At 42.8% G+C, this 12603-nt stretch overlaps 1 protein-coding gene across 7 annotated transcripts in view; it reads right to left on the reverse strand.

Moving 5' to 3' along the window:
* The window catches only part of FYB1 (FYN binding protein 1), a 153893-nt gene that overhangs the window by 108087 nt on the left and 33203 nt on the right, over nt 1–12603 (reverse strand). Inside the window, exon 1 of one of the 7 annotated variants that reach the window (XM_081826048.1) lies at nt 5506–5651. The exons of the other annotated variants lie outside the window; for them this stretch is intronic. Within the exon in view, the coding sequence (XP_081682174.1) occupies nt 5506–5550 (45 nt within the window). The 5' untranslated portion in view covers nt 5551–5651. Of the gene's footprint in view, nt 1–5505; nt 5652–12603 lie in introns of those variants that run through there. 7 annotated transcript variants of the gene reach the window in all.

Consider the following 12603-nt stretch of genomic DNA (forward strand, 5'->3'; position numbering starts at 1 on the left):
AAACAAACAAACAAAAAACCAATTTAAAGAATGGGCAGAAGATCTGAGTAGATATTTTTCCAAAGAAGACATAGAGATGGCCAATAGACACATGAAAAGATGCTCAACATCACTAATCATCAGGGAAATGCAAATCAAAAGTACAATGAGGTATCGCCTCATACCTGTCAGAATGTCTATTATCAAAAAACATACAAACAGACAAACAAACAAAAAACAAACAAAAACACCAAAACCACAAGAGGTAACAAGCGTTGGCATGGATGTAGAGAAAAGGGAACCTTTGTCCATTGCTGGTGGGAATGCATATTGGTTAAGCCACTGTGGAAAACAGTAGGAAGTTGCCTCAAAAAATTAAAAACAGAACTACTGTGTAATTCAGCAATTCTTTCTGGGTATTCATCTGAAGAAAAGGAAAACACTAACTGGAAAAGATACATGCACCCCGATGATCATTGCAGCATTATTTATAATAGCCAAGATATGGAAGCAACTTAAATGTTCATCAGTGAATGAATAGATAAAAAAACCTATAGTATATATAAACAGTGAAATATTATTCAGCCACAAGAAAGAATGAAATTTTGCTCTTTGTGGCAGCAGAGATGGACCTCAAAGGTATTATGCTAAGTCAAATAAGTTAGTCCGAGAAAGACAAATACCATGTGATCTCTCTTATATGTGGAATCTAAAAATAAATAAAGTAAAAAGACCAAGCTCATCGATACAGAGACTAGATTGGTGGTTGCTAGAGGTGAAGGCTGGGGGTTTGGGAGAAATGAGTGAACTGTTTGGTTTTCTTTAGTTTAAATAAGTTAAATTAAAAAAAAAAACAAAACCAAACACACACAGACAAGTGAATACACAGGTCTCCCACTGTGCCGGCAAGGCAACCCCCACCACACACAGAATGTGTTTTGATCACTTCTAGAACTCTCGAAACTCATCCTCACTACCCATACAAATAATCAACTGTGAGACAAATGATCCAATGGAAAGTAAAATGAAGCTGAAGGGAAGGAAGTTGAAGAAAAAATCCACTGGGATCCTCGATCTCTTCTGCTCTTATCCTCACATTTTCATTGATCAATTCCTACTAAAAGAATTATAGCAATTTAACGGCAAGGTTGAAGTAACTTTTGGGGGATACCCTGATTCAGCATGGGTAAGTGGGATTGGGGTACAGATGATGGTTTCTTGTCTTTCTAAATGTTCTCTCTATTTTCTACAACCACTATAGTGGGTTGAATGATAACCCCCTCTCCCCCTCAAAAAAAGATACGTTCATGTCTCAGAACCGGTGAATGTGATCTCATTTGGGAAAAGGGTTTTGCAGATGTAATTAAGGATCATCTGATGAGATCATCCTGGATTATCCAGGTGGCACTAAATCCAGGGATGTGTGTCCTTCTAAAATACGGAAGGGAGAAAGGTAAGAGAGGAGGAGAAGGCCATGTGAAGACAAAGACGGAGATTGGAGTGATGTAGCCATAAGCCAAAGAATGCCTGGACCCACCAGAAGTTGGAAGAGGCAAGGAAATGATATTCCTCCAGGGCCTTTGGAGGGAGCATGGCCTGGTTAACACCTTGATTTCAGAATCCTGGCCTCCAGAACTGTGAGAGAATACATTTCTGTTGTTGTCAGTCACCTCGTTTGTGATAATTTGTTGCAGGAGCCACAGGAAACCAACATGCCCACCTTTACAAAAGTTCAAAACCCCTTTGTGCTATTTTTCTATGAATGTCCAAGTGCCTGCATGGATGAGGTTCACGATGAAGGGCAACAAGTCTTGTTGCATGATTACCTTTTCTCCCCCACCATTTATTATCACCCCAGAGCAGGCAATCCTGCTGGGATTGTCCCTGGCTTGGAAAGACAGAGCGGGGAATGAGTGACATGTAGCAGGTGAGCTGTAGTGGCTTTTAACCTGCTCCTGGAAGCAAGGTCAAGGCACTGTTCTGACCGACATCCTCGGCGCGGACTCAGCAATATTATTAATAAAGCATATATTGAATTTATATACACACTGGGTTTGCCTGTTTCTTGTGCAAGTAAGGAGGCCAGTTAGCAGAAGTAGAAAAACAGGACAAGCCCTGAACTCTCCAAATCTATGAGAGAAACCAGCCACCAGCCTCTGATGAGGTTAATTTCAGTTTCTAAGACTTCCCATTGGATTTTTATCTCTGCCCAAACATATACATATTTGGTTTATTCCCAGTGGCTGGATACAGAAATGATTCCAACCTCCACCTCTTGGCACTCAGCAAGGATAGACATAAAGGCCTGGGACATATTTGACCCGGAGCTTTGATAAAAATAAGATTAAAATGGGTTAAGCAATTGCTTGCACTTAGCCTTCAGACCACTAGGTGTCAGTGTGGCCGCTCCATGAGGTTGCCATAACTTTATGAAGAGTGAATTCCCCCTGGAAACCAGCTTTATTGAGCTCCCAGTCCAAAGAAGGGCCCTCTGGATTGGGGCAGGAACTGGGGAGCATATGAAGCCCCTGGTAGTTAAATGGATGGAAATGACAAGCAGGCAGCATGAATATGAGCCTTGAAAATAATTCCTCAAAAGAAATGGAATCCTTCCCAGGCTTTTCTTTTTAAAACAGAAGGCTGACTTCTCCCAGGGGGTCTCTTGAATTCACTGCGACTCCTTTGATATTTGTGATCACTTTTTTTTTTTTTGATCACTTTTAATGGAGGATTTTTAAAGATGTGGTTTTATTGGAAAGAACAAAGTCTTCATCTTGCCCCTCACCTATCATTTATCAGTATTTTCTTGGGTATTACAATATTCCAAGTTTGTGCCTTGCCTTGTGTATGCACGTCTGTTTTGTCTACACATAAATCTTTTCTGACAGTCTTGCAACACAGACAGAGAGTCCACAGCCATGACTTTGCCTTGTGTTCATAAACCCATCTATTTTTCTACATGGAATGGTCTCTACCTAATGCCAAAATATTTCAAGTGGCAAATATTAACGATCTATGATTCTGTATTAGTACACAATAAGTTCATATAACTGTAGACTCATACCAGCTCTCTGAGGTAAGTACTACTATTACCCTTACTTTTTAGAGAAGGAAACTGAGGCACAGAGCGGCTCGTGGCTCGCCCAAAGTCCCACAGCTGCTAGGAGGCTGAGTAAGAGGCCCATGCTCTTCTCTGAATTACCTCATTATAACTTTAATTAAAAGGTGGGGGGAGGAGGGGAGGCCTAATGAATTCTTCAGAAGAGGCAGAAATTCATACGCGAGGGCCAAAGGCTCCGACCGAATTTTGTTTCTAGTTACTGTGATTGTGAAACATTTCCTCAGATCATTTGTAGCCCTTTGTCATCATTTGCCCCCTTTCGCCAGGATTCCTTCTGAGAGGTCAGGGTTGATGGCAGCATGGCTTCCCGTCCCTGACCTGTGTGGAAATTTCACACCGATCCCCACCCCCTGCCAGACCTTCAGGTTTTGAGGGGGAATTGAAATTTGCTTCTCCTCCTCAAAAGGATGAGCACACACTCGTCAGGAGCCAGGATGAAGGAAATTATCTGTGCCCAATAGGACCACGTTTCTGGTTTCTGTTGCAGGACCTCACTTAATACCCGCGACACCAGAGGTTGGAACAGGAACATGTGACAGACCCTATTATGAAACAGCGAGTGACAGAAACACTGTTATCTGCTTATCACCCTTCTGGCTGCAGTGAGGCTGCATTGGAGTGTCCGATGTCCACCTCTTCTGCCATTTTCCAGCAGAACTTTCTTGTAGTTATTTCCGCTAGCATAATCTATGCTGCCAGCATTTGGAGGTGGCACCTTTCCCTGCTGTAAAAAGTTACACATTTATTTGATAGAAGCTGTTACCTGACTCCTGCAGAATGAGGTGGGAGGGTGGCCTCATTTAGTGAGTCTTCCCGGAGCCAGGAGGCTGGGCGCCCCCCCCCCCTCACTTTTGGCTGTTGTGTCTGCTCAGCCTGTAGAGCCCAAGAGCTGTGGCACTTTCAGACACCTGGCAGGGGGACGTCCAGGGGAATGGTTGAGTGAGCCACCCCTCCCTCCCCCCACTGGGCTGACTGAAACAAGTTAAGTTCTGTTAAGTCCTCAGGATATTGAGTAAGAAGGGGGAGAATAAGGGGAACTAAAAAGTGTCTGTTCAGCGTGGACACTTCTGCTGACATTCCCACCAAGCATATGACATTTATAAGGGCAAAACGCAAATGAGGTTCTCCTGCCTGCCACTCTGCCCCTGGCATACAAGGGGAGGACCTAGAAGGCTTTGGTTCTATAATCTGCCTGCACACCTGGGGCGGCCCACCTGCTGTCGATTTGGGAGCTCCACTCCAAGACGTGGGCTATTTGGGACTTAATTGCATCTGCCGCTGGGAGATGAAATGGGTGGTGGACTATATGAGCCGATGGGGGCGCAGGTGGCAGAAAGCCCAGTGGTTTCATGCTTTTTTGCCATTGGTGAAACTTTTCTTCAAACTCTGGAAAAACGGGAGTATTCAAATTATAATCTATGGTGAGAGACTACCATTGGGATTAAGTGGGATTTTAACAAATTGTCGTTCAATTAAACTTCCTTACCTTCCTTTAATCAATCAATCAGTCAATCAATCAATCAATTCATCCATCAGTCATAAACAGTAAGCACTACTGTATGGGCCAAGCACTGTGCTGAAACTAGAATAGTGAACAAGACAAGGTTCTCCTTAGTGTTTATAATCTTGTAGCGGTCGTGGTTAGACACGGCCACTTTCCTCCCCAGATAGTGTTTCTTCCCTTCCTCCACAGTAAGAATGTGTAAACCATGGCCCATGTGCCACATCTGGCCTATGGCTTGTCTGGAACAGCCTTTAAGCTAAGAATGGTTTTTATGTTTTTAAAGAGTTGCTAAAAAACCCCCACAAACAAACAGAAACAAGAAACAAGAACAACAACACATGACAAAGACTGCATGTAGCCTAAAATATTTACTGTCTGGTCCTTTGCAGAAAAAGTTTGCCAGTGCCTGTTTTATAGTAAGAGAATTCTTGTGTTTTAGCCAGGCATGCGACTACACAGAAGAGAACATTTTCCAGCCCCTCTGGCCACTAGATGTGGTCATATGGCAAAGATTTGGCCAATGGGATCAAAGTAGAAGAGATTTATGTAGCTCCTGGGAAGTGCCCTGGACCTGGGTCCTAGCCTGCTTTCCCCTCCGTGCTGGCTGGGCCTGAGCCACTGGGGTTCACTGATGACTAGGGCAATGCTTAGGGATGGCAGAGCCAGAAGACAGAAAGAGCCTGGGTCCTGGCACCAGGGAGCAATTCTACTGTCCTTGGATTTTGCTGGATAGGTATGAGGGAGGAAAAGGAGGAAAGAGAAGAAATGTTAACTTTTTAAAGCCAGTCTTCTGTTTGTTTCTTCTCTTTCCCACAAACCTCCCTCTGATGCCAAAGGAAACGAAATCTCCCCAAACCCAGAACATACCTTCATGAAATGCATCTCCTCTCTTCTTATTTACCTGGTTAACTCCTGCTCCAGCCCCAAAGCACAATGTAGATGTCATCTCCTTCTGAACTCAGTCTTCGAGATGGGGCAAGATGTCTTTGCTCTGGCTTCCAAGGTATCTTTTAGTTGCTGGAGACAAGTCTGTTTCTCCCACTGGGCCTTGAGCTCTTTAAGGGTGGGGACTATGGGTTATCTATCTTGGATCTGTAGTTCCTAATACAGTGCCTGTCACACAGATGGCACTTTATAAACATTGTTGAGTGAATTAATTTATTACAGGCCAAGGGCAGCTTCCTGGTTTGTGAGATAGTTACTTTTTTTACACATTTTTCCCCCCCGGAAAAGGTAAATCCAGCAATTTACACCTCTGGGGGATAGAAATAAATTTTGCTATCCAAAATGGGGGACAAGAAATGTACACATTTACAAAGATTATATTTAAAAATTTGAGTGTTTAAATTGAGTGGTAGCTATGCTTCTTGATAGTACCTGAAAAGTTTGCAAATTTAACAAAAATAAGTAAAAAGCTATGAGATGAGTTTGGTAATATAAGGAAATATTTCTGAAATAGATGAAAATGTAGATACCGAAATCTATCTTATATTGAGCTGATCTTATTATTATATAATAACAAACACTCAATTTTTCTATTTTTATGATTCTTCACAAAGGAAGAGATATACGATAATTTATTATGTGATAACAACATGATAATGATGATAAAAATCCCATTTGGTTCTCCCCGCCCCCCTCTATGTTATGTGGCTTATAATCAATAAATGCAAAAGTAAAAGCACTGTTTCTGGCATAAGCCTATTTTACTGTATGCTCTGGAAATCATGTAACCATTCTTGTGAAGCAACAGATTAATGTATGACTTGAGAGTCACTGTATAGCAGTAGTATTTTTTCCCCCCTTCATTTAAAGGAAAGAATACCAAATATGAGAGGCGTATTTTTCTTCACATATAATCCCTCTTGAGGTGGTGTTAACAAAGGTGGGGTTGGAAAGAATGACTTGCATTGTATTTTTTAAGGAAATCAATAATGTAATATTGGATTATTATTCAGGCATCTACTTTTCATTATTTTTGTAGCTCCTCACTAAATCTTTTCATAAATTACGAGCAAACCTGAGCAATTACATAAAATAAAGTCATTCAAAGGTTTCTTAGCTCAAATACTAGCTCTTACATTACATCTGCTGCAGAATTACAGCTAACCTCAATGCTTCTGGATATTTTATGAAATGTTGAGGACTCTCCCTTCCCCCAGCAAGAGCAATTCTAAGAAAATGATGAAGGTCTCGATGAATAGCTCATTCTTTGTGGCCTTGAATACCGGGCTTTTTCTTCCCCATTATGTGCAGCTCTATTGTGCAACGCAAGGGAATAAAATACCATAGGGTGAAAAGTAGTGAGCTGGGGGGTTATGCAGTGAGGATGGAGGAAGTCAGCTTACTCAGCTCATTGCTACCTGCATCCATATCTATTTAGGATATCAGAATTTCTGTCTTTACAGTCCAGGCAAATTCTTCTATTATCCCTATCTCACCCCATCCTCATCTCTATCCCAGGTTGAGAAACCTTACCCTGTTTCTATCTGGCTGGTATCATTACTACCTGCACTGTGGGCCTGTTTATACTTACGGCTGTCCATATGCTCGCTTTTCTGTTCTCGAAATAAAATGTTGCACTATTGTTCTTGTACTTTAGCAATTATAACATTTATCTCCTCTTAATTAAAAAAAAAATGACCGTTAATATTCTAGTCCCGCAGGTAGAGACATGAAGCCAAAGGCCGGTCGAGCCAACCTGCGAGGACAGGTGATCTGGTTCTGGTGGCTACGACAGGAGCACTGTGCCATTCAAAGTCCCCTGGGACTTGTTCAGAAAACAAATCATGAATGTGTTTGCGAGGGAGAATGATTTGGCCTCAAGTTCGGTTTTAGCACCATCCCGCTGGCTTCCCTTTCCTTGAGATCTGGAGGTAGTGTGAAGACGGATTAGGCGGCCTTCCCCCCTCTGCTTGCTCAGCAAGCGAGCGCATTTGGCAGGAGAACCCAAGCTTTGCCCCTGCTCCCGACTCCTGAGCAGCAGATAAAGCCCAAATGAATCCACACCCTCCCGAAACTCGCCATTGCCCTGCTGACAAATGTCCAGTTGTCGGGAGCTTCGTCGTTAAGCCCATCACAGCCTGGTCACAGGTTACGCGAAGTGTGTGTTCCTAGCGTGAGTTCACTCTCCGCTGTCAAAACTCGTCAATGCCCAGGCACGCTGGTAACTCGCATGAGAATGGACCACGTAGAGAGAAGCCAAGAAACAGGTTCTGCCTATTTTCTTTCACTTTAAACAGCTACTTCCCCTTTCCTCCCCTCATAATTCCTACCCACAAATCAGAGAAACATTACAACCTCCAAGGGGCAGGGCAGGCTCCAGGTTCATGTGTTAAAAAAAAAAGGTGGTTTTTCTCTACTTTCCTCCACCCTATCTCCTCCTGACCCCACCCTGCTTCCTCCAACCTGCTCTTGCTTTTTGCTTCTTGGGAAAGCAGAAAACTAGCGGAGGGACATGAAAGATTTCTCCAACTCTCAGCTTCTTACATTCTACAAACACACTCAAAGTAAGAAAAGGTACAAGGACTTGAACAACTTCCAGTGGTTCGGCTATGGGGGGTTTTGTTAACCAGCACGCCCTGGTTAGCCAGGCCAGCAAGTTTTGAGAAGTGGGCAGGCAAGACCCACGCTCGTTTCTCCCCTTCTCCTTCTGGATGCTCTCGTTTCTTGAGCTGTGGTCATGCAGAAGAGCGGTCACTCAAGATTCTTGACTGTGTATAGCTAGCAGTAAAATATATTTGGACATGCACCCTTAATATGGGGATGTCTTTTAGTGAACCTTATCTATCTATCTACCTATCCATCCTCACACACGTATATTACTTTGCAAATATTCTTTATCCATTATAAAATGTAAACAAAAATAGAAAAGGTGAGATTTTAAAAATATAATCTTTCTAACAATTTCCCTTCATGTCCAACAAGCTGTCTTGAGCCTCCTTCTGTTGTATTCACTCCACTTTGGAGACTGCTATTGAAAAGAATGGGAGGGAAAACCAACGCACTGGAAGGTAGGCAAAGGGCATTAGGGATGTCAACAAAACCATGGTGTTCCCTACTGACTGGTCCCACCCATTCAAGTGGGTTTAAAGTTCCTACTTTCGCATCAAGCGCCCCCAGGCCTTCTGTCTGGTCTAAAGCCTGTCTCCCCACACCAATCTGCCCCAGCTACATTATCTCTACTGGATCCGCCCGTGTGTTCAGTTCCGAGGTATTCACTGTTGCTCTCCTGCCCAGGTAACCACCTACGGGACATCTTCATCTGAATGTCCAACAGGCATTGCAGACACTCATTCACACGAGACTGAATGGTGAGCTGAGAATCAGCTTTAGACTCGCTTCTCTGACTCCTGCGTTCACATCTGCTAAGACGTGTCCCGTTCCTTCTGTGACTCACGAGGCTTTTGAACCCCACTTACCCATCCTCCCCAGAGTGCTGTCTTTATTATTTCCTGCCTCTTTAACTGCAATGGCTTCTTATTAAATTGTTCTGCCTCTAATCCTTTCTTCCCAGGGCTGTCAAGCATGATCTTCCTATGATCAACTGGATCATGTCTCCCGAAAGTCCTCCAAGTGGCTCTCCAACCCTTCGGGAAACAAAAATCAAAACGCCTTCACATGGCACCTGAGGCTTTCCTCCATCAGTCCTGGCCACATCACATCCCCAGCTGCACGAGGCATAGTTTCTGCTACTCTCATTCCATACCTTCTTCCCCTCCTTCTTCTTCACCTGGGGTAACCCAGTCTTCTTTAAACTCCACTCAGAGATTACCTCCCCACCAAAGCCTTCTCTGACCCTCCCTTTGAGATGTTCAGAGTACCCACTGCATCAGGTGATAATGTATAATATCTGGGTTCACTTGAACTTGCCTGGGGTAGGGCCCAATTCGTAATTTATCTGAGTCTTTAGAATAGGAGTCCTCAAAGTTTTGTGTTCAGAAGAATAAGTGGAGGTGTTTTTAAAAGCATGATTCCAGACTGAGGAGATTTAGGGTAGAACCCAGCAATCGTGCTTTGTAGCCGCTCCCTCTCTCAAGTGATTCTCATCTAATTCATCCTTGGAGTTTAGCAATGTCAGTGCTAAGGCCTATCAATAAATAGCAACGAAAGAAGGAATTCTCTTTCTCTCTCATCTTTCCATGCCTACTAAGCAAATGCATGAATGCGAGCTGAGGCAAAGGTTATATTGATTATTGATAATGCTTTTGGAAGTGGGACTTTGGATGGACCACATCTGGGTGCAGAGATACACCTCACACCACGAATCTGGCCTGTGGACCTGCTTTTGTTGCCTATGTGTATGAGGATGTGTACACACATATACACAAATTCATATAAATCATATTTATTAGCAACAATTAAAAATAGTTTTGAAAAACGTAAAAAGGTAGGGGAACTCTTCCGGATTAAAAGATGCCAAAGGGACATAATAAAATGCAAGAGGTACAGCTTGATTGGATCTTGGTTTGAACCAAAAACAAATTATAGAATAATTTTGGGACAATTGGAGAAATTTTAATATAGTCAATTAAATGATAAAGAAATTTTTACTCTTCTTAGGTGTGATAATGGTATTATGGTTAAAATGGAGACTGCCCTTGTTCTTAGGAGAGATATGCTTACATTTTTAGGGATGATTGTCATAATTTGCACAACTTACTTTCAAATGGTTCAGAAAATCATTTATACATAGACATATATAATGTGGTCAGGTGTTAACAATTCGGTGAATTTAACTGGAAGTGAATATAGTTGTTTGCTGTACTATCAAGCTAAGCTTTTCTGTAGATTTAAAACTTTAAATATTAAAAAATGGGGAACTGTAAAAACTAGAGCGATTTCACGTAAACATTCAGATTTGTGGCTTTCTTGGAAAAGTCTGATTTCTCAGTACAACAATTAGCTGGAACTTCACCTGGCCTCCATAATTTGCTGTAACTACTTGGCTCATTGAAATCACCTGCCTGGCCCCAGGAAGCATTTGATTTGCAAACCAAGAGTCCTTGAAATTCTGCTGGATTCTCTTCATAGGATTGTTTCTCTCTCTCTCTCTCTTTTTTTAGGATTGTTTCTCTTGAATCCAGTAAGACTGACCTAAAGTGCCCTTTTTTGGGGAAGGCCTTTCACCTTGAGAAGCCCTCACAGGAACCAGAAAACAGGTCTTGAGCTAGCCATGTAGGCTACGTCTGCTCTTGACCCACACACCAAGCTCAGTGCATCTCTTCCAGCAACCATAACCAGATCCAGATGAGGTGAAAGATCCAGTCAGCAGCAATGGGCGACTCTTTTTTTTTTTTTATATTTTATTTATTTGAGAGAGAGAGAATGAGAGAGAGCGAGTACATGAGAGGGGGGAGGGTCAGAGGGAGAAGCAGACTCCCCGCCGAGCAGGGAGCCCGATGCGGGACTCGATCCCGGGACTCCAGGATCATGACCCGAGCCGAAGGCAGTCGCTTAACCAACTGAGCCACCCAGGCGCCCCAGCAATGGGCGACTCTTAACTGGAGCGGTCATTATCCCCACCTTCTAGGGTTTGGGGTCCTGATCACCCAACTCAGGATGAGCAGAGCTGACCTTTGTTGGGACACAAAAAAGCAACCTCAGAAGAGTCACAGTGAAATCAGGATAGAGACTATCTTTGGGAAGCCACAGTAGGAGAGGGGGAATGATGACAGATTTCAACTTCGTATCTATGCTTTATTCATTTCATATTTAGAAAACACTTCGAACAGGACAAGATTCTTGGTGATTGTTATATATTTCTCTGTGCCTTTTTTATTTTAAAAATTTCTCAAGAATGACAAATCCAAAGGTTGTTCTTGCCTCACAAGGGATAGGAAGATCTCCACAAGTGCTCCATGCCACGGACATGCCAACCTTGGAAATACCATCACCTCCTGCAATGTGCTGCCGCCCTCCATCAAGAACTGAAGGCACAGGAAGTGGAATCATAAGGCTCCAGTTTTCCTTAATACTAAGAGCCACAGGTTTTAATTTTAAATCACCAGGGTCAACAGTTTTTGATGTGGTATTTCCCCTTAATTCCCCCAGCAGCTAAAAAAAGGGGCTAGCAAAGGAAAATACGAGACAAAAAATGTGTGAGATCTTTTTTATATATATGATATAATTTCCCTTCTCTCTCTCTCTCTCTTTCTTTTTTGGCTGTGGAAGCTAATAAAACAAGATCCCTCACTTATGATGTAATCTTCTCCCTTTTTTTAATTTTGGAAGCTAATAAAATCTAAAAACACTGCAGTACTACAATGGATGACTCCTTTGGGATTTAGTTAAATATAGCCTTTTCTTACTGTAAAATTAGAACAGTTCTTTCTGTTCATTCTAACCTCAGCAATACATGAAAATAAAATGGGATTGTATAGGGGCTTTATTTTGGGGCAGCATCATGCAGAGCATCTCATTTCTCTGTGGACAGGCCAGAGCATACAGGGACCGGGGTCAGTCCTGATCGAATGTCCCACCTCATGGGGCTGGGGCTGGGGATCCCAGGAATGGTGAACTGAGTCTTTTGGAGGACAGGGGCTGAAACTGTCTTACTAAAGGAAAGACTTAAGACACCAGTAGGACTAAGGACCTTCCTGGGTTGGGACTCAGTGTATATATATCATCCCTCAAGTTGACAAATGGAGACAACTGGCTGTCCGTGCATAATGCTAAGCTAATTCGTCCCACAGGCCCACTCTCCGCAGTGCAGAGGGAGTGGCTGTGAAAGGAGAAAATCCGAGGAGAGTTCAGCCTTTGCCCAGAACCAAATGAGCAACTAACAACTCCCCTGAGCTGTGTCAGTTTGCAGATGATCTAAGCAGAATGAGTTAGAGCTCTAAGCTCCTGTAAGTCTGACCAAGAGGGGTGAGTTTGGGGTACATCCTTGGATATTCACTTTTGATATTTGTTTGCCATAACTGGGGATATAATTTGACCTGCTCTATAAAATTAACAATTACAGCTACCTTTTATTGGGTGATTAACATATTCCAGG

This window comes from Leptonychotes weddellii, chromosome 7 (assembly GCF_054177405.1).
Source record: "Leptonychotes weddellii isolate Sample4059 chromosome 7, ASM5417740v2, whole genome shotgun sequence".
Classification (NCBI taxonomy): Eukaryota; Metazoa; Chordata; class Mammalia; order Carnivora; family Phocidae; genus Leptonychotes; species Leptonychotes weddellii.